Source organism: Euprymna scolopes, chromosome 9 (genome assembly GCF_053919585.1).
Source record: "Euprymna scolopes isolate OS-2025 chromosome 9, ASM5391958v1, whole genome shotgun sequence".
In the NCBI taxonomy this organism is placed as follows: domain Eukaryota; kingdom Metazoa; phylum Mollusca; class Cephalopoda; order Sepiida; family Sepiolidae; genus Euprymna; species Euprymna scolopes.
This window is the reverse complement of record NC_136490.1, coordinates 32,750,062-32,777,288: the sequence shown is the minus strand read 5'-3', so window position 1 is coordinate 32,777,288 and position 27,227 is coordinate 32,750,062. Positions and strand designations below refer to the sequence as shown.

At 34.0% G+C, this 27,227-nt stretch overlaps 1 protein-coding gene across 4 annotated transcripts in view; it reads left to right on the top strand.

Annotated features, from left to right (window-relative positions):
* LOC145284483 (nonsense-mediated mRNA decay factor SMG5-like) overlaps nt 1-27,227 on the top strand; it is a 1,021,751-nt gene that overhangs the window by 7,329 nt on the left and 987,195 nt on the right. For all 4 annotated transcript variants that reach the window (XM_080133345.1, XM_080133343.1, XM_080133346.1 and 1 more), the window contains exon 2: nt 26,312-26,410. In XM_080133345.1, the coding sequence (XP_079989471.1) occupies nt 26,312-26,410 (99 nt within the window). The remainder of the gene's footprint in view (nt 1-26,311; nt 26,411-27,227) is intronic.

The window sequence follows — 27,227 nt, the reverse complement described above, 5'->3', positions numbered from 1 at the left end:
GAAGCCGTTATTTTAGGCGGGCTATTTTCCCTCCTTGTGGCACCACCATTAAAAATTTCCAAAATTCCGAAACTATGGCTAACTGGGATAGCTTCCACACATTTATATCAGATCTACCTCTGCATTCCACGTTTAAAAAGGATGTCCTCTATAGTATCAGACCTGACAGAATGGTTAATTGTAGGTATAGACCGTTTCATACCCTCAAAAAAATTCCAGCAAAAACCAAACAGCCAGCTGTGGTTCTCTCTGGAATGTGCTGCTACCATTGCGCATAGAAATCACTTTTTCCATTGCTTCCAACATAATAGATGTACCGAGACTAAAGCCGCTTCCAGAACTGCCAGCAACCACTGTAAAAAAGTAATAAAGAACGCAAGAAAGTTGTATGTTCAGTCTGTCAAGTCCAAAGTAGCTGAACAGTGGCTTGGTTCCCACCAGTTTTGGCAAATAGCAAACAGAATTCTTAACAGAAGCATGTGCTCTATCCCAACTCTCATAAATGGACCTGAGTTAATCTCGTCAGCATCAGACAAAGCCAAACTCTTTGTCAAGAACTTTGGAGCTAACTCTAACCTTTGCAACCAAGGCTGCCAACCTCCAATATTTCCTCCTGTATCAGAAAACATGCTATGTGATATACAAATATCTGTATGTGATGTTGCCAAGCTAATCAAAAACCTTGATTCCAGTAAAGCAACTGGTCCTGACGGTATTCCAATTATATTACTCAAAAGACTTCAACCAGAACTGCACCCATTCTTACAAAACTGTTTAAACGTTGTGTTAAGGAGAATTGCTTCCCGTCACCCTGGAAAATCTCATCAGTATGCCCCGTATTTAAGAATTCAGGTGATCGCTCATCTCCTTCACAGTACAGGCCAATAAGTCTCCTGTGCGTCATGAGTAAGTTGCTGGAATCTGTGTTAAATAGAGAAGTAATCAACCATCTCAGCAAAAATAACCTTCTTAGTGACACGCAATATGGTTTCCGTTCTGCTGGATCTACAGCAGATGTGCTTACAGTTATATCTCATAGGATTAGCAAATCTCTCGACGGAGGCTACCTTTCTAGGGCAATTGCTCTTGACATATCAAAGGCCTTTGATAGAGTATGGCATAAAGGTTTACTTCACAAGATCTTCAGCTACGCTATAGCTGAAAATGTCTTCTCAATTATTAAATCATTTCTTTTTGATAGGTTCATAAGAGTAGTAGTTGATGGGCAGAAATCGGAAGCTCTTAGTATTAATGCTGGAGTCCCTCAGGGGTCCATCCTGGGCCCAACTCTCTTCCTGATCTATATTAACGAGCTTCCGAATCACATCCTTACATCAGTCGTAGACATCTATGCTGATGACACTATTATCTATGGTAGCACATCTAAGACCGTAAACGACCAAGTTCTCTCTGATTCTCTCTCCTCTGATCTTGAGCAAGTGGTACAATGGGGAAAGAGGTGGCTGGTTACTTTTAATGCATCTAAAACCAAGCTTTTATTTTTACATCATCAACGCTCTTATCCCCATCTGGCATCAATTGAAATGAATGGCTCTTGTCTTGGAGAGGCCTCATGTTTTGACAAGCTTCTGGGCTTGACCTTTACTCCTGATCTTAAATGGAACACATACATTAAATCCGTTGCCAAGGCCGCTGTAAAAATGGTGGGATCCTTCTATCGATCCAGTAGATATCTCGCTGCTGATGCAATTCTCTATCTATATGAGCCAGGTACGTCCAAGGATGGAGTACTGTTGCCACATCTGGGCAGGAGCTGCTAGAAAGGACTTATCCTGCCTTGATAGAGTTCAAAATAGACTTTGTAGCCTTGTGGGAGATGTCCTTTTCTCTTCCCTGCAACCTCTTTCTCACAGAAGAGCTGTTGCGAGTTTGTTTATGTTTTATCGTTATTTTCATGGCAAGTGCTTGCTTGGCTGAGCTCCATTCTATAGTCCCCCCTCGCCAAACTTTCACAAGAAACACCCGTCTAGCAGAAAACACTATCACTAATTTCCCCCACTCTTTATCTGTGCCTAAATCTAAATGTAGATTCCATGAGCAAAGCTTCTTTCTTAGAACTGCACGCCTATGGAATTGTCTTCCATTTTTCTGCTTTCCGGCTGACTGCAATATGGTTGTCTTTAAGTCTAACGTAAACAAGTTTTTGATGAACTATTCCATATAAGTTAACAAATTTACCGAATCTCCATTACTAACGGTTACTATATTGTCCAATTTCTACTGTACACTCTTTAACCCTTATCCTCGAGTGGCCTCTTGGCCTTGATAAGTGGTGATGCCTATGTAAAACAAAAAACAAAAAAACTGACATTATAGAGGAAAGCGAAGGAAAGCGTTCATTTGTCCTGTTCATTATTTCTCTTCGTACACTGTTTGGGAATTTCGCAAACAAAATATGTGCTATTATAGCTCTAAACAAAGAATTCTTTAAAAAGAAGTCCATGTCAAATTACTTATCCATTTCGCATAAGTCTAGTTTGACACGCTCAAGGATAACTCTAAAGTCCTTTAACGACATAACACGTTCTGACTGAGGAATAATTTCCTTGAAAATTCTATTTTTAATCAAGGAAGGATTAAGGAATTTTTGCTTTAAACACGTCAGTGCCTGATCGTAATTTTCAGGGCTTATGTTAAGGTTGGAAACAAGGTTGAACACCTTGTCCAATAATTTAGATTTTAATAGAAGCAGCTTGTTAAGGTGGAAAGAAAGTAAAAAAAAATTACCTTTTTTTTTCTGTTAGAATTCTATTCTAAATCTATTTCTACTGACAATTAAAAAAAAAAAAAAACCCTTTGTAGATATACAAGAAACACCAGGAAGTTTGATCGGATGTTCTGCTGATTTGGCGGGTCGAGAGCAGGCTCAAAGCTTTCCCTCGAATAATGATGATGAAGAGATAGTCTTACAACGAAGACAACTCTTGATGTGGTACGATGTTGATAAACTTGGGTGGTTAAAGGAATTGTGTGATTGGACCAATTGTTCCACTAATCTCTACAGTGATTGGCTATAATACAAGTCTGTCAAAGAGTGGCTTGTGTAGTTTGCAACCATTTGCTCATGTTACTACATGACTGCTGATTCTTCTCCAACAACTTCGTGTCCATGTCTTTCAGCAGGTTATGTTAGCAACCAAAAGATTAATTTCCATCCCTATATTAACAAAGGCATTCTATTTAGAAAGCCATTCTTAACATTGGCAAAGGAGCGGATTTCATGTCGAAAGTCATTTTCAGTTTTTTAAAGTTTTACTTAATATATTTCATGCTTTCATTGAAATTTGTCGTCTACTGACATCGGATTAGATGATCACTTGGGCATCTTCCAGCTATTACATAACCTGCTGGAAGATGTCAATGCGAAGTTGTCGGAAAGTGGGTCATAAACTGGATAAGTACTGATTCTGTTATTTACAATGGCACAAGCGTGTTGATGGAAAGATTCATATTAAGCGTCTTGCCATTTAAAAAAGAAACATCCATCGTATCATTTCTCTTCATGCAACATATGTCCTCAACCCTCACTGACACAGCAACAAAGTTAGCTCACAACCAACCTATCCACCCCACCTTCAAAATCCTGTACACAGACATTAAAAGAAATGTCAGCATATACATCCAAAATAAATGTGCAAAACTACTGGAATAATTTTCCAAACAGCAAACTATTCAAAATCATGCCAAAAATTACAAAACAGGAAAACCAAAAAACAAACAGCAGAAAACAATGTCATCCTAACCAGACTGAGAATAGGTCACACACACTTAACACACTCCTACCTCCTGAAAGGAGAAACACAACCACAATGTATTCCCTGCCAAATACCACTCACTATAAAACACCTGCTAACTGAGGGTATAGACCTCTCAGAAATAAAGGAAAAACATTACAAAGAAAAAGATCTTTAAAAAAAAAAAAAAAAAAAAAACACCAGAAAAATCCTATCCTACATCAAAGAAATCAGATTCTTCCCAAGAATATAACCCCCCCCAAACACCCTCTAATATGATATACAACAGTATAATAATCTTGATATCGAATGACTGAATTGTTGAAGTACTATCACAATGAAATGTAAATTTCAAGCATCCAAACCACAAAAAATCAAATACCAAAACTTTTCTAAAAGATGAAACTCACAATCTGAACAAATACAAAAATAACCCATCAATGCAATAAAACAAAAGCTCCTAATAATAAAAAAAAAACATACCATAAATGTTATAACAAAAATCATTTTAACTTCTCTAATATCTATACATCAATCCTATTGAAAAATATATGAAATGACCTTAAAGGTTGCATTGCTGTAAAACCAAAAAAACAACCCTCACTGGTCAGGTTTCACATCCATCTTCCGTATATCATCAAACTACATATACATATCTGATAGACTCTTCCTTTGGTCGATAATGGTAACGCTCTGCTGGTTAGTAATGGCAGAAGTTTTATTGAACTTACTCCATACAATCATACGAGGTACCTTGAGTAAGTTTCCAGACTTTTTTTTCGTATGGGCACTTTTATTGATAGTACACATATGAAACTCTAGCCCCTTTCGAAGTAATCTCCTCCAACTGCAATACACTTATTGTGCTGTTCCAACAACTTCTGGAAGGCCCCATGGAAGTCTTCGTGTGTGAGTGTGTTAATGACCCTTGTCACAGTCTCTTTCATCTCCTTAAATTGTCAATTAAATTTGACAGACTCTAAAATTTTCTTTGAACTTAGGGAATACCAGGAAGCAAGGTCTGAACTATAGGGAGGGTGAGGAACTGTCGAGGCTCATCTTGGTCAAATAGTCTGTGACAAGGATGGAGTTGTGGATTGGTGCATTCACGCAAATTTTCTGCATCTTCTGTTCCTTGCAAATAATTGTATGCATAGTTCCCATACTAACATCAAACTGTGCACTTATTGTCTTTATAGACAAACGACGGTCCTTATCCATGAAATTCTTTATTTGGCCAATCCACTCTGGTGTTCTGATTCTTTACTTCTCCCACACCCCTCATCATCCCTCACACTCCCTGACTTCCTTGAATCTCTTATGCTTCTCAAAAACTGATGCTTGATTCATGTAAGATGGTCCAAAAGCATTGATGTTTGAAGCATTCCATGCGTTTCTGTGGCATTTTTTTCCAAGTTTAAAACATTTAATAAAATTTTATTGCATATCGTTCTTCTAAAGTGTCCTCACCTCCAGATTGCATTTTTAAAATTCACCAGCTGTAACAATCATGCTTTTTTAGGGTGTATTCCAATTCCTGCTGTAGCTGTTCATTTGAAATCGAAATAAAAATTGGTCAGTCATCTCATTACATGTATAGCAATAACATACGTAATTTTCAAGAGTTTATGACGATTTTAAATGCCTGCACAAAAATGTCTGGAATCTTATTGAAGGTGCTTTGTAACTCTTGCAATCACACTGCTCCATGTTTAATTAAAATTGTTTTTGGATTATTCGGACAACTGTTCTCATCTTCAGCGTTATTTTCACAACGTTTCAGTCAATGTAACCTCTGACCTTATTCAGATGTAACCTTGTTGTACTCTGAAATCTGAAAGTAAAAATCAGTTGTAAGTTACACACTTCTGAAGGTTCAATCCTCAATGTGAGTGATGTTCAGAATACCAATGCAAATTACTTAGGACTTTTACCTGGTCATGGAATGAGTGCATGCTAACTTCATGTATTAAAGAAAGGGTTTTGTTTGAAATTTAATACAGATTCCTCGGTTCAACAAGATAGACTGAAGGTCAGAGATTACATCGATGGAAATGTTGGGAGAATAACACAAAAGATGGAAACATTAGTCTAAATTATACGAATTATCAATCCTCATCTAAAAAATTCAGAAACATAAAAAAATTTTAATTTTACAAATAGACCTAAAATTTTAATTTTCGCGAATATTATATTGATTACAAAGTGTTCATTTTTTGATGAATTGAACAAATATGAACTTATTTAATAAATTGTGAATTAATTCTCAACTTCCATTATTTACGATGCTAAAAGTAATTCTCACTTTGTAAATGTCAACTCTGTCATTGTTTTTAGTCAAAGCTTCTCTTATTTACATGCTTCTCGCAGCAGGAAGACTTGACACAAGGTCGGAAATTGGAGAATTGGGGGCTACTCTAGTCGGGTACAAAAATAGTCGAGAACAACTTATCAGCATTCCTTTGTAAGGCCATTTCACACAATCAACAATACCTATCCTCTTCTGATGGAGGCGGTGTTGTGTTTCTGCTGTGTTTAATAGAATGATAACATGCTAATATATGAAAATATAATATCTTTCGTATTGGTAAGAGGGAGATGCACGCACAGGAACTTGGAGGGTTGATTCTTCTTAGGCCCAAATCGTCAACCAACTCTGATATCCATTTCGGTTTGTTATTATATAACCATTTGTGATCATTCAAAACGCCTCCTTGGGACAGCATTATCACTGAAGCTACACCCCATAGCTGTTTTATTCAGCAATGGTCATTTCATTGAATTGACCTGATCTTGGTTTGACTTGAGTATACATTTTTCTGAAAATGATTTTTCAAACATCCAACATTTAACTTTTTTTGACCATTCATCCTGTTTGTTGCTTCTTCCTATCCAAGTGCCAGGTTCATTATTTTTATTCAAATCACTTTTGCTACATTCCGTGCCTGTTTCATGTTGTTTTTGCATATAATCATCAGGTGCACTTTTTGTTGAAATGATTTCTTTGTACACATAGCCTGGATGTTTGACAGACGTAATCCCTAGGAGCATGGTCTCCTCAAACCATAACTCCTTTTGACAAAAATTGCTTTCAAAGAGACTAGCGGGGGTATCTGGTGTTGCCCGGGTGATACGAGGTGTGTGTGCTTTTAAATCAAAAAGAAACCGGGAGGGGGGGGGGGTAAAAGAAGTTTTGGTAAGTTGGTAGGATCGAACCCGAAGCCCTGAGGCGAAGTTAGAAAATAAAATGTGAAAAAAACATGACACGTTAACCGCTCGGCCAGCCAGAATGAGTTACTGAAAGATGTTTGAATTTATTTAAGTAAGAAGAGAATTGACAGGTGCCCGCACGGAAGTCGTAGAGTTAACATTTTGTGTGAGCGTTACGACGACGACGTAAGCAATAGTTATTCAGCAGTTAACATTTTCTGCGGAACAGTTTTTAATGAAGTCAATAACCCGGTTTGTTTGTTTTTACCTAACTTTGGGGAAACACAGCTCCCCCGTTTATTAGGGGAGTGGCTCGTCTCGAAATGAAAGCAACTGTCTTATATGACGACGGTAAGCCGACGTTGACCAAACGTTACATCGCTTTCTAGAGACTACTGGCCATGGGCCAGGGATTCAAATCGAGTTTCGCTTTTTTTATACCAAAAAAACGAAAGCAATATGCGGCAATCCCAAAATGTCGAATATTTAATGTTTCAAAGTTGGGCAAATTAAATAGACGGGTGATACCTGTTCATAACTCGTAGATATTATGATTTCGATGTGATATAAAAAGTTTTAAAAATGAACAACGGCCTTGAGAAACCGCCGAAAAAAATCCTTTTGCAGACATACACAAAAAGCAAACATACATACATACATACATACATACATACATACATTTTCGCTTTTATATTTATAGATACATCTAGGTTGCTAGAATGCTGCCAAGGCAAACCCGATTGGTAGGAAAAATTGGTCACTGCACACCTTAATTCTTTTTTCTACATATGAGTTTTTGATTAATCTACTGATTTTCCACTGTTTTATTACATTTTTAAGGATTTTTTTAGTTAAGAAATAAATAAAATCTTTGTTTTATAGTTAAACTTTTTGTCACCCTAAACAACTCATATTTCCACTTGGAACATAAGGGGCTACTCTTTGGGATCGTTTCTAACAGGAAACTGTGGGTAGTTGAGCAGCAAGATGTCTGCTCACGGTACATTTAGTATTTTAGTAAGTCTAGAAGTTTGAGGGAAGAAATTATTAGAGTAGAAGATTTCTGTCATCTAGGGACCTCCATAATGAAATGGTGGGATTTTGCTGGCTGTCAGGTTAGTCAGGAGTATGTACATTGAGGGGCACAAGTGTTAGGAGTTCATCAGAGCACATTCCATTAAAGTACTTGTAAAACAAGCACAGGGATGCAATATTGCATTAATGGCGCAGAGGTTAGGGCTTGGCTGATAGTGCAGGATCTATTAGAGTTGAGGCTTTTTTGGGGACTCTCAGTGTGAGAGACGAGTGGTAGATGCACTAGCCCTGATGTGGCAGTAACATGAATTATGTCCTTGTAAAGATATAGGATACTCTGGTGTGAGTAATTTCCTAGCACAGTTGAAGGAGCATCTTCTTTGCAGCAGCCTTGACAATGTCTTCAGTGTATTTGTTCCAATTCATGTAAATGTTAATTAAGCCAAGGAGTTTACAGCTTTTCTTTTCTTGTGCCTATTTACAATGCCTCCCCACGAGACAGAGTTATACACCAGGGTCGTTTTTTAACATGGAGAAAAGTTACAAAAATAAAAATTGTCGTGAAGGATTTCTCCTACACTGAAAGAGAATGAGAAATGGATGTGCCGCATCTGAAGAACAGATATTACACTTTGATCTTGGCCAAAAGGCCAAATAGCATCTCTTTCTTTCTTTTTTTTTTTATCGATTTGTTCTCTATCTTGAGAACAGATATTTTCTCACATTTCTTTCCTTTATTTTTTTTTTAAATAAAGGCTAGATCGCGACTAAACAAAAGCATCACTACTCCGATCAAAGTATAATAGCTGTGCTCGTATATTTCATCCAGTCTTTTTTTATGCCTTTTGAAATGAAATGTGAAAGGGGAATGTTTTAAAATGGCTCTCATCCCCACACTAAAATTATCTGGTGTCACATATAAATAAGTAAGCCTAAATAAGATTTACAACTAATAGCTTATTTATTTGTAAAAATATGATTTTGTTTTATGTTTAAAAACTAGATTAAAATTTAGATAACAAATTTTGGGAAATGATGCTAAACAATAACCTGGAAATTCTACTTCAACAACAAATATCTATTGAAATCCTCCAGTTGCTGTTAGTAATTTCCTTGAGGGAGGTGGGAGCACATTCCATGGAAGTACCTTTAAAGCAAATATAGAGATGCAAACGTGACCATCGTCATAGATGGCCTGTCAGCTGAAAAATTACGTCATCACCATAGGTCCTAGCAAGCAAGATAAGTGGAACACAGACTGTCGATAATGAGCAGACATCTTTTTACAGAAAGCGTTAGAAAACTTCAAAATTGGATTAAAAAAGATAGACATGATACTTTGTACTGAAACTCATCCAATATTAATAATAAAAACATTAATAATAAAAAAGAATTGAAAGGGAGAAAAGTTGTTAAAAAGTTTAAAAAGAAAAGGAATACGATTTGATTTGTATGAAACTGAAGTTTTATTCAATAGAAATAAAAATGAACAATAAATATTTTTTAAAACAAAAAACAATATTTTAAAAATCAAAACTGAAAAACAAACAATAAATTGGTTTAACTGAAAAACGAACAATAAATTGGTTTAACTGAAACATGAACAATTATTTTAACTGAATAACAAACAATAAGTTAAAAATTAAATTCAAACAAATGTTAGTATAAACAAAGTTACTAAGGCAGAAATATTTCAAACATTGAATATTAAAACTTTTCAAAAATCTATTATAGAATTTAATTAGAAGTTTGAATTTTTCTTTTTCTGATTTTTTTTTTTTTTTTTTTTTTACTAATATTGTCATTCTCTTTGCGACAAAAATTGTTTATAAGGGAATTCAATGAACTCCATATCAGCATTTTTTCAATTTGCTGAATAGTGTGACCCTCATCAGAAGAGTCAACATGAAATAATCGATTTTGATCAGCCAAAATATTTAAAGTTATGTACATGGCTAATTTTCTCTGATGAATCGAATGTAAAAAAGAATCATATTTTGTAAGTTTGTTTATAACTATATAATTATATAAGACAAAATTATTAGTTATATCATTTGGGTATAGCATAGAACCTCTGTTAATACCCTGAAAGTAGCTGTTTAATTCAGCTATTTCTTTAACAGCCTCACTCCCGGATATTAATTTTTTGCAGCTATTGCATTTCAGTTTTTTGAAAACTGCATGACAGCAATAACCTGCTATGTATACTATAACAGGAAGTACTTCCTTGCATTAACATCATCTTCTGTTACATTTATGTTAAGTTTATAAACATGTAACTCTTGCTTCCTTGTCATTTCATCCCAGTTAGTTTCTTTTAAATTTTTCAATTCAATAGTTTGATTATTAATTGGTAAGCTCAATTTTAAAACTGACAACATTCTGAGTTATTTTTCACATTCATACACCTGCCGTATCGATATATTATACTGGTCTCCACTAAATTGTCGATACTGGCCAAACCTTGCCTCAAGGTTATCTGTCTGAAACTTTCCTAGTAATATATACACCATGTTCAGTACATTTATACAATATTTAGTCAATTCTAAAATTGCGTAAGTAGTATGGTGCAAAGCAGTATATGTTTCCTTTGTTAACTTACCAGTTCTTCCAGGAGTGCTATTACAAGTTTGTAACCAGTCACAGAACACATTTCGGAAACTATAATTATCGCTATTTAATGTAAGTGGATTAGCATATTTATTATGAAGTCAACAACCTTTATATGGTGTTTTCACATTCATTATTGTCCACCAAATATAAAATATTGAATGTATTCTGCGATTTCTGCATAATTTGGCAAGCATTCCTGTTTTCCTAAGGTTAGCAAACCTTGAATAGTATATTCGTTGAAAATTTGCAAAACCAAATTAACATTTTGCCTTTCAAAAGTAGTCGGAGAAAGAGCTTTTGAAGTCAACTTATAGCAATATTTCACAAGTGATTAAGATTCTAGGGCATAAAGTTTATGTAAACTAGAAAATGGAGCACTTTGGATGTTATCTAATTCATGATTTCCATTATAACAAAACTTTGGGAACATCATGCATTTACGTTCATTTTTTTGGCCAAGCCAATTGTTTCTAATGCATTTTAATATATGCACTGAGTCGAATAAGAAGAAAAGAGAGCTAGACGTTCTAACTGGATGGGGATATACAATTGAAAGCTTTGATGGGCTACAAAAGAAAGACATAGCTTTTTTATTTATTGCATTATTATCTGTTATAACAGATAATACCTTAAACCCTATATCTTCTAAGCCAATTATTACACGTTTAATTATGTCAAATAAGCTTTCAGCTAGAAGACATTTAGTTAGCATAACATGCACAGCATCCTTATATTGTGAGAATACACTGCTAAGCATAAAAGCAAATGCACTTGTGGCAGGTTCATTGCTGTTAGCTAAGCCAAAAATATTACCACCTTTATAATCAAGATAAGGTTTGAGATGTATTTCATCAATAAGTAAAAATACTGTGATGTCATTCTGCATTAGTAACTTGAACTTTTAATATACATGAGAAAATTGTTATCGTGTTGTTGACAGGATTTATAGAAGTTGATAAGGTTAATCTTCGAATGGTTGAATAGCATGGTAAAATTACATTTTTAGTGTCTCTTAACAGTCTGTACCATCTAGGGGTGCAGTTATATAATAAGGAAGAAAATACCATCATTTCACTCGAATAATTAACCTTATTCATTGTCATTATGTTAATTTGTTCATATATGAACTTAATGGCATTAAAATATTTAAATGATTCATCGTGCAGTAATAGCAAAAATGATAAGATTAATTTTAATAAAGAACTTATATTAGAAGTTTTCATTTCCTGTTCTTCGATGTCCATTTTTTTCATGTTTTCCATCAAAATTTGCAGAGTATTTTCCGCTGTTACATGTTTAGGAATTCTATACTCCCCTATAGCACTCATTTCCACATCACTACAGAATGCTCTAACGGCCAAGTCCGGTTCAATCACCATAGATATTTTTATTTTTGGGCATGGACATCTCTTTATATGGCATATAATGATGGTATTGTCTTGCCGAATAGAAGTCCAATAATTTTTATCTATAAACGTTAATTTTTTTCTAAATCATCAATATTATGGAAAGTTTTACGTTTCCATAACTCTAACTCGTCAGCAACACTTTCACATAATGCACGCTTAAGAGCAGAATTTACTAAACGCATTTTCTTTGCGTTAGGAGACTCTCTAAAAGTGGTTGATGGCGATAAATAGGAGGGACAGTTTGGTAATATTCGAGGAATAGCACCATCCTTAAGATAGGGAGTTTTTAATTTAACACTAATTGTCTTTCCAGTTCTTTCATCAAATGCTGATGCCTCTCGCCTTCAGGTCAAAAATGAAGTTCACATACCTAAAGAAATAATTTAAAAGAAAATCATACCATGTTTGACTTAATACAAAAAAAAAAAAGAAGAAAATTACATGACGAAAAAAACGATAAAATAAAAAACATAAGGTAAATGTGCAGAATTAGTCCACCCTCGAAAAATCCTTTTAAATTACCACTTTTATAGATTTTCGGGGGTGCTGAAAACGAAAATAACGTTTAAAATTACAGCAAACTAGTAGTTTCCAAGATATAAAGAGACGTTAGTTAAAAAAAAGGTGGGGGAGGGGATAATTTAACCTAAAACGACCACCCACTTTATGGCCATTTTTTTTTTTTTTTAAATTACATTTTCGCCTAAACAAGGCGAAGTGCCTCTTTGATGTAGGAATGACCACAACTAAACGTAAAATGAGCACCTACAGTTGACCCCCTCTCCTCAACAAAAATTCTGTTTACACTTTTTGAAAAGGAGTGCTCATTTTATGCTTAACTGTGTTCATTGTACGTTGACTCCCAACCCCCAACATAAAGGTGGCCATACTCATTTTTCTTCGCTTTTATTTGTTAAAAAGAAAGCGCCCTAAAAAACGATGGCCATAAAGTGGGTGCTCATTTTACGTTAAATTTTTTATAGAAAAGTGATCCCCTATTTTTTAAAACTAACATTTCTTCATATCTTGGAAACTACTCGTTTGCCATAATTTTAAACATTATTTTCGTTTACAGCGCCACTAGCAGTATCAGAATTTTGGGGGAATTTTTGACAACCCTAACACAAAACTGCAAATAACATATACAAAACTCATAATTTCTCCGTTTAAAGTGGGTTGTTTATTTTCTTTATGGAATATACTTCCAAAATAAACTATTAAAATTGTTTAAAAAATAATAGAAATATTATATTTTTATTGCTGGCATTTTGTAAACACTTTTTTTTAAATAAAAAATATTTCTATTTTTTTTCAACAATTTTAATAGTTTATTTTGGAAGCATATTCTCCAAAATTCTGACACCTACAGGGCCACGACATTTACCACAAATAATTATTAATAAGCTTTTGGGATAACAAAAACGGTCATAAACTTAAAAAAAAAAAGTTTAATCTATTTCATGCTGATATAAATATTGCACAGTAAAATAGTTGAACTAAAAAGATAAATGATTTTTCTTATTTAGAATTATTTAAACAAGGAATTCTGTTTTTACGATATCGCTTTTATTAAATTGTTAGGTGAAAGTACATAATATTTTCACCATACTCCCCATTTTTAAATAATAATTTATTATTTCAGCACATAACTTAAATTACATGTAAAATTCATTTTTTATATACATACTTTCATTTTTATTTTAAAATACGTTCTAAAAAAAAAATAAATAAATAAAAATAAAAAAGGCCCGTTTTTTTTTTTTTTTTTTTAAATAATCTAACATTTTAACACTTACTCTGCTATATTTAGACGGAGTAAAATCCTTTTTAGTGCATTAATCCACTGGTAAATTATTTCATTTTTTTATTTTTTATTTTGGTGAAATGAAAACACAGTAACTTTTGGTCCATTTTCATAGTTACCTCAGCATTTTGGAACTACACATCTCGACGGCATGTTTAAATTTATTTAACCCTCCAAAACGTTAAACCAACTTCCGGTTTAGTCATGAGACACGTGACCAAATTTCAACAGACCGATGTTCATGACGTCACCAGACTAAATTATAGTCGTCACTAGGCCATCATATTACGGTAGCCATGATACAAATCTGTGGTGATGTGACAGGGGTTGGAGCTTGGTAAACAATGTGGGACCTGTTCGGTTAGAAATAGTCTTGCGTCCTGCAAGAGAGAGAGAGGCAGAGGCAGGCAGGCTAGTGGTTAATGCATTAACCCAGATGTGATAACAAAATCTATTCACGGATGAACGGTGTTTTCATTAGAAGTATAGGATAAAAACTTGAAGTATAAAAACTTTTAGCAAAATAAATGGATTCAGTATCAAATAATTCAGAAAGGTTATGTTTTTGAATTTTTTTTTACGTGAGTTCACAAGGATCCGTGATGTAATAGTTAAAGTACTAGGTAAAATTAGGTTGGAAGTAACGCTTTTCTGGAAGTTGAAGGTTCAATCTTCGTGCGAGTGATACGCAGGATACAATTGTGAATTACTTTAGATGTCTTCAGCAATCTGTGATAAAAACTCCAGGAAAAAAAAAAAAAAATGGGTAGAAATTACAGAAGATTACTTAAAAGGAATTGAGATACTTATCAGAATATGGATAAGTTATCATTTTTATATTCTATGCAACTTCAACCGTTCGAAGATGCTGAATAAAAACTTTTTTGCACAGTTTAGTTTGCAGACTGTCCTGAAATAATGTCATTATTTAGAAAGTACTTCTTAATATGGGAGGGGGAGAGTTAGCTATTCTGTATTTTCACCTTACAATTTAATAAACAAAAATACCATTTGCTAATTGTCAGTGAAATTGAAGTTTGTCTTTTTTTTATGTATTTCTTTATCCCTTATTTGCTTGTTCGATTTCCATTAATACTTTCTTCACTTTCTCTTTCTTTTCTTTTGATTTTTAATGATCCTATTATTTTTTAGTGACCTATTTTCTTTTTACTATGACTGATACACTATCATTCAAATTTTATTCTCCTATTCTTTTTTATTACATTTTCACCCCAAACAAGGCACATTGCCACTTTGGTGTAGGGGGCTACTATCAGGGGCAACAACTACTGGAGTACTATGTAGGGATTTGGGCAGCAAGATGTCAGTTCATGTTGCACTTGAACTTCTGCACGTCAGTACAGTTGGGGAAGCAGGGACCTGGAATGGAATTCCAAAGTCTAGCGGTTCTGGGGAAGAAACTACTGGAGTAGAAAGATCTAGGGATCTCTACAGTGTAGGGATGTGATTTAGCAGCCTGTCGGGTTTGTCGAGGGTGTTCATGTCATGGGGCACAAGTGCTTGCAGTTCGTCAGAGCATTCACCACTAAAATACTTGTAGAACAGGCAGAGAGATGCAACGTTTCATCGATGGGACAGAGGCTGAAGCTTAGATGCCAGTTCAGGGCCTATCAGATTTGCAACTCTCTTTTGAACCTTGTCAAGGAGCGAGAGACTAGTAGCAGATGCACCAGCCCAAATATGACAGCAATACTCCATACATGGGCAAATGGTGGCCTTATAGAGGTACAGGATACTTTCGGGTGTTAGTAGTTGTCTAGCATGGTAGAGAGAGCTCACCTTCCTTGCAATGGCCCTAGCAATGCCTTCAATGCAATTGTTCAACTCCTGTTTCCTGTAAATGTTAGGCCAAGCAGTTTGAAAGATGTACACTCAGATAAAGAGTCGTTGGCCATTGCTATAGGTGGTAGAGAAGGTTTCTTGTAATTATTGAATGAAACTAGTTTAGTCTTGGTGGCATTGAACGTGACCATCCATTTTTGTCTCCATTCCACTACAGATTGGAGGTCACCCTCTAGTGTTTCTGCCATTTCTTTAGATATGTGTTCATTTGTTTTCCTGTCGTGCCTGTTATAGAGTGTGTTGTCATCAGCATATATACCCATCTCAGAGGCAATTTTGTTGGGGAGGTCATTTATAAATATCAGGAACAGTAGAGGTCCAAGGATAGACTCCTGGGACACTCCTGCATTTATATCATATTGTTTAGATGTATGACTGTTGAGGACAACCTGAATTTTTCTCTTATCTAAGGATTTAATTATGTTAAGTATTCTACCAGTGATACCGTATGATCTAATTTTCCTGAGGAGACCCTCATGCCATACCCTATCAAAAGCCTTAGATATATCTAGAGCTACCGCTCTGCGTCCCCCGCTTTGTCCAATGAATGTCTAGTCATTTCCCCCCCTAGTTTTATTTTAATATTTTTATATTTCCAAGTTTTTATTCTTGTACTTAATACCTCGTTTAAGATATCTTAATATATACTACTTTTGTTTTCAATCTAAATGTTATGTCAGTTTTTATCTATATTTTACATTTTGTATAATTCTGGCCCTTTTCTTTTTCTGATGAGAAACATTTAGCTTCAAAATATCATGGCCTAAATGTTTTTTTTCTCTCACTTTCCCCTATTGATCTGACAATATAATGACATTACGTGTAATCTTTATTCCTCATCTTTTATTGAATATATATGATAGAATCTCTTGTGGATTTCGAGGTCTGAGTTCCTCTGCAACAACTTAAGTTGCTTTGAAATTCACACAGATGATTCGTTTATAGTGGTGAAGGCTTTGTGCAGAACCAACCACACTTTTTTCTATAATTACTAACCTCAATCGGTGCAATGGCTGGCAGAAGACAAAGCACACAGTAGTCCTCAGGTTTTACATCAGAGTGTTCCTTCTCCTAGATGCATGTCTTAACGAAGACTGAGGGTGTATCTCTTTCAGTGAATTAAATACGCCCCCAAATAATAACCTGGAAATTTCTATGTCCGGCGCGGTATATACAGCACATAGCATTCCCAAATGGTCACCCATGTGGTACTGGCCAGGCTCATCATTGCTTAACTTCAGTGATATGGTAAGAACCAGTGTTTCAACATGATTATGCTATATATATATATATATATATATATATATATATATATATACTAGCTGTACCCTGCCACGCGTTGCAGTGGCTCAATTTGGTGTAATGGAAAAATTTAATAAAAGAGAAAATGCATGTTTCTTATATTAGTACAGCAATCCACTGCAAAAAGTGAAAAAGAAGGCGAAACTGAAAAAAATGGTGCTCTTGCAGAATTTGATCTGGATCCTCGAGAGTTTCTGTCAATCATTCATGTTTTGGACTTGACCAACAATCAGTGGATGAAGCCAAATGTAGCAAAAATGTTGAAACGCTAAATGCTTTTTTTTTTTTTTGTTGTTTTAAAAAATGTGATTTAGTAATTAATATTTGGTTGATGGTGGGGGGAGGGGGGTTTACTATACACAGATTCAAAAAAGTCGTCCAAAAACAAATAAATGAAAGCAAAGGTAAGGTAATTTACGTTTCTACCTAATTGGATAATTGTTTAGTGTTTTTATGTAATGTAAAATGTTTAATTGGCTCAAAAAACAGAAATGGTCGCGAATTCTGTTGAATACGTTAAGTTTGGGAAAGTAAGTTGAAAAAACTATACAAAACAGTGTCTGAAACTCACCGAACATGTTACCATGACATAGGCTGGCATAATGGATAGGTTTCTGACAGTATTTTGTATAGTTTTTTTAGTTTTAACTCACTTTCTCTAACTTAAAGTAATCAACAGTGTCCACCACCATTTGTAGCTTTCAAATACACCAATAAACACTGTTTTTCGAGCCGACTAAACGTTACATTAAATGAAAAGGGTTTATATTACTAAACACAGATACAAAGAAGTTGTCAAAAAATAAATATATAACAAATAAATGTTATCAAAGGCAAGAAAAGTAAGTGTTCTACCTAACTGGATAAGATTTTAGTGTTTTTATGTAATGTATAATCGGTTCAAAAACATTTAATGTTTATCGGTATATCTGAAAAATACAAATGGCGGCAGACTGTATCGAACACGTTAAGTTTGGGGAAATTTTGGGAAAATGAGTTTAAACTAAAAATACTGTTAGGAACTCACTCAATATATGTTACCATGATGTAGGCTGGCATATAATCGGTGGTTTTAAACTTTTGCTCGATACAGGTGACGACTTTTAAAAATCCCTTTTAGTGATTACCTGGTTTGAGGATATTTGTACAACTAAACGGCAAATCTGCTCAAAAAAATCCGGTATTATTTTACTTTAAGGCCCGTTTCACGTTCATATATAACGAAATATTTTATTGTAGATTTCGGTGTGCTAAAAACGAATCTGCAAACCGTTTACGTAGCAAAAAAAAAGTTTTCATGAAATTACTTTTTCGAAAAGTGGGTGATCACTTTTCAATGTAAATTTAACTTAGAATGAGCACCCACTTTCTGGCCACCTGAGAGAGGGGCATTTTTCTGTTTCTTGGCTAAAAAGTTTTTTGTTTGATTTCTTTTGCATGGTAATAACCCCTGAACTCTGGGACTATTTTCCATTTAACAGCCGTAGCCTTCGTTTACGCTATGCGTAAGCATAAACGAAAGCTGTTTAGCCAATAAACATGGGAAAAAATCACCCCTCTCTCAGGTGGCTAGAAAGTGGGTGCTCTTTTTAAGTTAAATTTACATGGAAAAGTGATCGCCACTTTTTCGAAAAAGTAATTTCTTCATATCATAAAAACTATTTTTTTGTGACGGAAACGGTTTGCAGATTCGTTTTTAGCACACCAAAATCTACAAAAAAATTTTTGTTATTTACGAACGTGAGACGCACAGCCCTTAATGGAAAATTATATCAAAAATCCGGGGGAAAATAGTTTTCAATAAAAACAGCAAATGAATTCGATACAAAAAAAATGGATGTTTTTTTTTTTTTTTTCTTTTCTGTGTGTTTCTTGGCTAAAAAGTCTTTTTGTTTGATTTCTTTTGCATGGTATTAACCCCTGAACTCTGGGACTATTTTCCATTTCACAGACGTAGCCTTTGTTTATGCTATGCGTGAGCATAAACGAAAACTGTTAAATATGCATTTGCGTACCAAACTGCCTTGTCAAAAAAACCTTTAAGCCAATAAACACGAAAATAAATGCCCCTTCTTCAGGTGGCCAGAAAGTGGGTGCTCATTTTAAGTTAAATTTAGATGGAAAAGTGATCACCCACTTTTCGGAAAAAAAAATTTCTTCAGATCATGAAAACTATTTTGATACTCCTTGGGCGTTGAGTTCCATGGCGACCCGCAGAATTATTTAATGGTCGTTCCCTTAGTACCCCCTAGTCAAGGCTAACGCATGCGCACGTAACATTTTTTATTTATTTACTTACGTGGTGGAGTTTCTATACTGATAGGTTTTTTGAAATTTTTTCACTGGATTATTATTGATTGAACACTAACCAGATTATGAAAAAAAATTGAAAAAAAAAAAATCATTTCAACATTTGAAAGGGATACTCACTTTTTAGTTATCACGTTCTGGTAAATCGGTCACTTTTTATTTATTTATTTATTTTTTTTTCTAAATACGGAAGTGTCTTCGGGAGATATAAAATGGTCGCATGTTGACGAAGCAATGTATCGGGAGGCGTACGGGATTAAAAATTATTGGTAAATTTTTAGATTAGGTCCACCTCCTCAATTTTCTTTTAAATGACGACTTGAAATGGTTTTCGACTATGCTGAATACGAAAATCGCATCGGAATTTTGCAGAAATAAGTAGTTATCAAGATATAAAAAGTTGTATTATGCATTGTAATCTTTGGCGGCCATCTTTTTTACGTGTGTGTATTTGTTTATGGCGCGTGTGCACGTAAAAAGATGGCCGCCGAAGAATACAATGCATAATACAACTATTTATTTCCGCAAAATTTCAATGCAATTTGCGTGTTCAGCATACTCGGAAACCTATAAATGTCGTCATTGAAAGGAAAATTGTGGAGGTGGACCTAATCTAAAAAAATACCAAATTATTAAACATTTCTCCAGCATGTTAGTGAAATTTATAATACTTTAAAAAAATTAAAAAGAAACAAAAGTTTTGAAAAAAAACTCACCTTTCACAAAAACAATTTAAAAAAAAAACACAAACTGACTAAATAAGTAAAAAAAAAAAAAAATAATTAAAAATCTCGAAACTTTATTTTCATGAAAACAATAAAAAAAGTCCTGTTCTCTCTATTTTTTTTTTCTTTGCAAATATATTTCTGACTTACAAATGCGGTAGAGACTCATTATTTTTACTTTCTATGGTTTTGATATACCGCGTTTTTATTGCTTACAAAATGGGTGACTGATTTATCAGAACGTTGTAACTAAAAAGTGAGCACCACTTTCAAATGTCGAAATAATGATTTCTTTTTTACATTTTTTTTTTTTTTTTTTAATAATCTGTTTAATTAGTGTCCAATCAATAATAATCCAGTGAAAAAAAATTCCAAAAACCTATAAGTATAGAAATTAAGCATGGGAGTATACAACAACGTCGCCTTTCGCACTTTTACAAACATTTTTTTAAAAAGGTAACTAAACCATTTATTGATAATTTGTCACGTGTACAAACATTTATTTATTTACATAGGCTTAACTCCTTTCATGAATAAGAAAAGTTTTACTCTTTAAGAATAATAAAAGGAAAAAGTTACTGAACATTTATAAAAGGACTTCTTTTCATGAAGGCCAGAGGAATAGTTGGCCGAAAATTCGTGAAACAACAACAATAAATAAAAATGGTGCTAATGCAGAGAGCCGCGCTATTTTTTAAATCATATTTCCACGTTTAAATAACGTTTTACGATATGTTTTTTTTTTTTATTTATTCAATTGTAAGGTTAAAGTACAGAATAGGTACAAAACATCCTTACCTCCCCATGTTAAGAATGACTTTTTAAATAATAACATTATTTCAACACGGATCACTCTCTGCATGAGTAATCTTATATAGAAAAAAAAACAAAAAAAAAACTCAAAAGCAAGCAACAAACTTTTCTTTTTTTTTTGGCCTTATATAATAAAGAAAAGATGTGTAAATTAAAAAAATTGGAAGATAAACAAATGAAATATGTTTTTTTTTTTTTTTACTTATCTAGTTAACAGAAAATTAAACCTTTCGTCAATTCGTGGCTGTGAAATGAATCGAACCGGAAGTTCAGTTTTATCAACAGAACAGATACGCAGAAACGATTAAATAAATATATTTATTTTATTTAATATTTTAATTTTAATTAGGTAAATTTATTTTAATAACATAAAAACATACCTCGACTCTAAAAATGGGTTGTCTGAAAATTTCAAATAAATTGGTAACGTATAAACATGGTTTTATTTGTTTAGAACGAACCAACTTTACATTTTTATATATATAGATTTGTATATTTTGGTAGCAAGTCATTCAAGAAAATCTGATTGAACGCAACAGTTATTCTTTTTTTTCTGATTTTTCTGGATATCTTTTTGATTCACTGAGTGGTCTTTGTTTGAAATTGTCCAAAGGGTCACGAAACAATTGTAACGAATATGAAAATACTCAACATGATACTCTCATTTTGATCTTTATTGTCTTGATTCCGTGAAATATATATATATATATATATATATATATTCCCCCAATTTCGCAGCTGTTCACTATACTGCATAATTACCTTATTAATTTTTTGTAGTAATTGACAATCATTAGTATTGTGTGTGTGTGTGTGCGTGTATATATAAGGAAAAAAAAAGAATTAAAAATTTAGATTACCCATGGTTTAGAAATGTTTTAATCTAAAGTTATAAAATGAAATTAACAACAATAAAACAAAAACAAAAAAATCTTCAACTTCCTGTGTTTGTATGTAAAAATTAACTTCCTAAAATGAAACAATTGGCGAAAATTATTTTACTTCATATCAAGTATAGGAAAGCTGATAAACTCTGATAACATTATTGAAACCAACCACTAAATTCAGTTTAGTAGGTTTTTTTTTTGTTTTAATTTTTTTTAATGTGTGTGGTGCCAATTGTTCTGGTTTTTAAGTGTCATATGTTAATCTTATTGAAATAAATACATATCTCATGACTATTTTGGATGAAAGTAATTCAGAAAGCAAATATAAAAAGAACAAATTTGAGTTGACCCCAGTTGCTTTCACTTCCAATTTCTCGCACACACATTGCACTTTGCAAGCAGACACCTTCCTCAAAGAATCTATTATGTAAAGGAGAGTTGTGTGTGTACAAAGAGAAATGGGCTGGTTAGAGGTAAAAGAGGGAGTTGGGAAAACCAGGGAGGGAGTAAGAGAGGTGAATATATATGTTTTAGATAGAAATGTTTCTCCTGGGCAATGCTGGGTAACCCGGCTAGTTTAAATAAAATTCACAATCCTTTCTACAATCTAACCATTTTTGGTACAAATAAACTTAAGTTTATGTCTGACCTGTCCACCTAGTTTCAATCATGAATGTCCAACTGTTTCTGTTTTATCAATGACTAGCAGGAGTACCTGGCGTTGCCCGGGTGTGGAGAGGTGGTGTAGTCAGGACCCCCTCCCCCTGGGTGGGGGTCATAACAACAGTAGGCAGCCCGGGTGAATAGAGGTGTTTAAATAAAGGAGGGGGAGGGTAGTAGGCAGGCTCGAACTCATAACCTGAAGGAAGAAAAGGTGAGAAAAAAACCTGACGTCTTAGCTGATGTGTCTATCACAAAACCGAAAGTCGCAAGCATTGGAATTAAGGGTGTCACTCGAAAGGAGACGATGACTTAATGTTTAAATTAAGGTTAGTCAGTCGAAAAGAGGGGATGACTTTGGAAAATATCGGCAAAAAAAGCAACCTCTCCCTGTAGAAAAGTGCCCAGTTGAGAGTGAAGGAATTAATGTTTTAGCCAATTTTTCGATTTTGTTGTCCAAAGGGTCGGACTTCAAAACAATATCAATCTCGTGAAAATCCATGGCCTCGGTCGAAAGTTTTAGGTAGACCTACAAGCATACATGCATACATATATACATTTAAACAGACAGGTGAAATTTATATTATAGAAGACTAGTAGGGAGACCCGACATTGCCCGGGATTTGAGAGTTTATGGCCCTCTAACAAGTGGGGGGGGGGGGCTATAAGGATACCAGGTAAATGTAATTCAAAATGCAAAAACTTGCAATGTATAAATAGATGACAAGACTCCAGCTATAAAAACAAAATGAATCAATCTTTGCAAGGCGGTGATGTGTCTGCTCGAATTGAAGTCTAGGAGGCACAAATCGAGGTCAGGTCCACAATTTCATTTTCTTTCTTGGACAAGCATTTGCAAATACAGAAGATTGAACTTCCTATCGGCATCAAAAGTTGCATCATTGGACATCTTGAAATTCTCTCCGAGTTCAAATCTTATTTTGACAAAGCACTGCTGGATGGTTCCATGGTATAGAGATCCTTTCAATACTGAAATTGAACCAGAAGAGCTGGCAAAGTTCAAGGTTTCAAAAACAATGAAGCTGACCTTCAGTAACAAAAAAGACCTCCAACTTCTGGTTGTCTGTTCAGGATGCGTATTCCCTACTTTACTAAAGAAGTTTGAAGACTACCTGGCAAATATACCCCATGAACCAAGTACAAGAGAGATACAAACAATTGCACTTAAAGGGAGGGTTAGAATCTTAAAAAGATCTCTCGGTTGGAATATCCAAGATGCAGGTGAATGTCTGGCATCCAGTGGGATGCCTCATCTACTGCAAAAACAAAATAAGAACAAAAAATAGTCAAGAAAGATAACTTTTATGGTAATTTTGAATTATAAAATGTATTATATGATGCTAAGCATCAATGATGTATCTGTTTTTTCTTTTATTTACTTTTCTATCTAATTTGTTTGCAATGTTTATGTGGTGCATAATATGACATCACATTTGAGGTGGAGGCATTTTTATATTGAGAAATGATGGGGTTGTTGATGATGCAGGTCTGATGATTCAAGACCTTTAGTTCGTCTTTTGATTGTTTTTCGTTACAAATATAATTCAAGCAAATATTCTATGAAATGTAAGTTGTAGTCGGTCAGAGCAAATTCGTTTCTTCAAGAATCTGAGTTAATTAAATATTTGAATGAGTTTAGAATTGGTTGCTTCAGCAAAGAAAATACTTTTTTTATATTCATGTATTTATTTGTTTTATCAAACCAAACAAAATTATCAAAATGTGTATATCATTATTAAATTATCTTTTTTCTTTTTCTTTTTTTTGAGATAACAAAAAATTGATGACAAAATATCAAGTAATTTTTCATTTTGTCCAGTTATAAAACAATGTTCATATATATATATATATATATATATATATATACAGAGAGAGAGAGAGAGAGAAATAAAGAGGGACAAACCTAGTTATGTCTTCATTAACATTTTGTTTTTATTGTAATACTAGCAGGATACCCAGTGTTGCCGGAGTGTGTGTGTGGGGGGAGTAAATCAAAACAGTAATAAAATGGAAAATAAAGAATAAGCAAACGTAACAACGCTGTTTAACTGTTATAACTTTTTATTTTAAAATTGGAAAAAAAAAAAAACGCTAATGTGATGCAAAATAAATAATAAGCGAACGAAAAAGAAATGGCATGAATAACTTTGTTTAAATGTTAAAACTTCTTTAAGAAAAATCGGAAAAACAAAAAAATTCAGTAAACATAATGGAAAAATAAATTAAAGAACGAACGAAAAAATGGCATAAATAACCGTTTCAATATTAAAACTTAAAAAAAAAAATATATATATCCGATATCTCAACTTGAACGTGCAACCTTAAGATTACAACACGCCACTATAACCACTGGTCTACAGTCGCGTGTGCAAAGTTACATCATTGTGAACGACTATTTCTATAGGAAATAATTGACTGTTTTTTCTAATTTTCACATATTATTCGACCAAGACATTACCCTTTCAGATGGTACCGGTTTCGATTTGGTCCGATGGCGCTGAGAAAAGTTTTAGGTAAACATATGTACGTACATACATACAGACAGGTGAGATTTATATAATAGATAACATTGACTTCACAGTATTAAAATATTAAAAAAAAACTAAACCTTGTTAAAGGCCTTGGAAATATCTATAAGTATGGCCCCAGCTTCACTTAATTTATGCAGCGTGCAATAATATATACATTTAGAGATGACTAATAGGATATAATGCAGTAGAACAAATTGCCTACTATTGGGAGGAAACAAGTTCAGCATTTTCAAGATGGTGATTTATTGCTAGATTGATTAATGATTCAGCAAATTGAAGTTTTTTTTTTTTATGTTAGAGATGCAGAAATATTTACATTAGTACCTATGATCAAACTGATGCCTTTAATTTGGGTTTTTATTGCAACTATACTTTGGACAGTTTTACTTTAGTTGGTTGTTTTTGTTTTACGGCATATCAACACTTTTCAGGTTATTTAATGCCGAATTCAGTGATTTTGAAAGACAATTTTTTAATAGAGTATATGTTTTTTTTTTTTTTTTTTTTTTTTTTTTTTTTTAAGTCTGTTTCTATTTAACCCATAGTTGGGACTCTAACAGGTACTACCAGTCCGGGTCAGAGTGGACCTGGGAGCAATGGCAATTAAAGGGTGGCTCCACACTCCCCAAAGCTCGCAAGCTGACGCCTCATCATTGGATATGATTGAAGGGCATATCCAGGACCAGTTTTACTTTAGGCTTTCTTTAAATATCAGTCCTTTAGCAATCTTTTTGATAACCTCACCCTTTTTGATGTGTAAGGAAAGACTATTTTTCTTTTAATGTCATGTTTATTCTTTTTGCATTATTTCCTTAACTGAGAATTTGTTCATAATTGGCTAAAAAAATTGAAGACCCCCCCCCCTTTTATTTTTTTTTTACAAAGGAGTCACCACTTAACAAGGCCCAAAGGCCACTCGAGGATAAGGGCTAATGAATGTAAGGTGGTAGTTCTGTCATTGTTAATGGGTAGAATTTGGATTATTTTAAAGGGGCGGTGCAACAAGAACTTGTTTACGTTGGACTTAAAGGCTACCATATTGTAATGAGCTGGGAAGCAGGTCAGTAGAACAGTGATCTACATGCGGGCCGTTCTAGGAAAGAAGTTTTTTCATGGAATCTGCATTTAGATTTACGCACAGATAGATAGTGGGTAAACTTGTTATGAAGTCTAATCTATTATGTTTAAGGCTAAACTATTCCATCACTTATTTCCTATGAGAAAAATCTGAAAATGATTTTTAAAAACATTAACAATAGGTATTGTGTATTGGCTATAAATCCATAAAAATAATTCATATTATTTTACTGTGAAATAAACGAAATCAACTTCAATCCATTTGTTGTAATAATTTATTTGTTTATCAATTTCAGGGCAGCATTGGATGCCATCCGTAGACTCGATGATATTCTCCAGCAGAAACGTGCTTATCGAGATGTTTTCACACAGGATGCTGTAGGATTAAGAAACAAGTGAGTATGGAAACGATTGGACAGAAGATATTTTCATTTAGTACTTTTTGTTTTTTTAATTTTCTTTTTTCTTTTGAAAACCTAATTTAAAACAACTAGAGAATGTAACTAAGTTTAGATAAAAAAAGAAAAGAAAACGTTACGTTGAATAATGGAACACTTTTTTAATTTTGTGAGAAATCTCTTTAGTAGAATATCATCATGAGATTTGACAAACCTCAATCTACGGCTCATATTCAGAGATTAATTCTTGGAGTGCTGAAGCCGCTGTCTGATCAACATTCCGGATTCTGCTTTAGTGAGCACTCTTGTCAGTCTGGACAAGGTGTCAGCTGCCCAGTGATACACACATCCAGAGTCAGTTTGTAAATAAATAGTTTTTGCTTTCCATTGCAATGCAAGGTTTACATCTTGCAGAACAGCATTGAGCTTAGTCAAGTTGATATGTTTTTCTTCATGTACTGAATTAAGCCAGCTTGCATGTTCTGTCATGGAGCCATTGCTCTCCACAACCACATTAGTGGATAAGCAACTTGCATCTATTCATACAGTTACATGTTGTCTACTGATGCATCAATCACCTTTCATTTGATCGTCCTGGGCTATTCTTATAAAAATGTCTATAATCATCCAGGACAGTAGAGGGTCTTGCACTTCATCATCCCATCCAGTTGTTACTGTATTTTACCATTGTTTCACAAATGCTGTAATGATACGTAACCAGCCACATACTGGGAAATGACCAGTCAATTTCCTGCACACTGAAAAGGCGATTCACTAGGTAAGTTTATCGAGAACTACCAGCAGTTCACTTCCA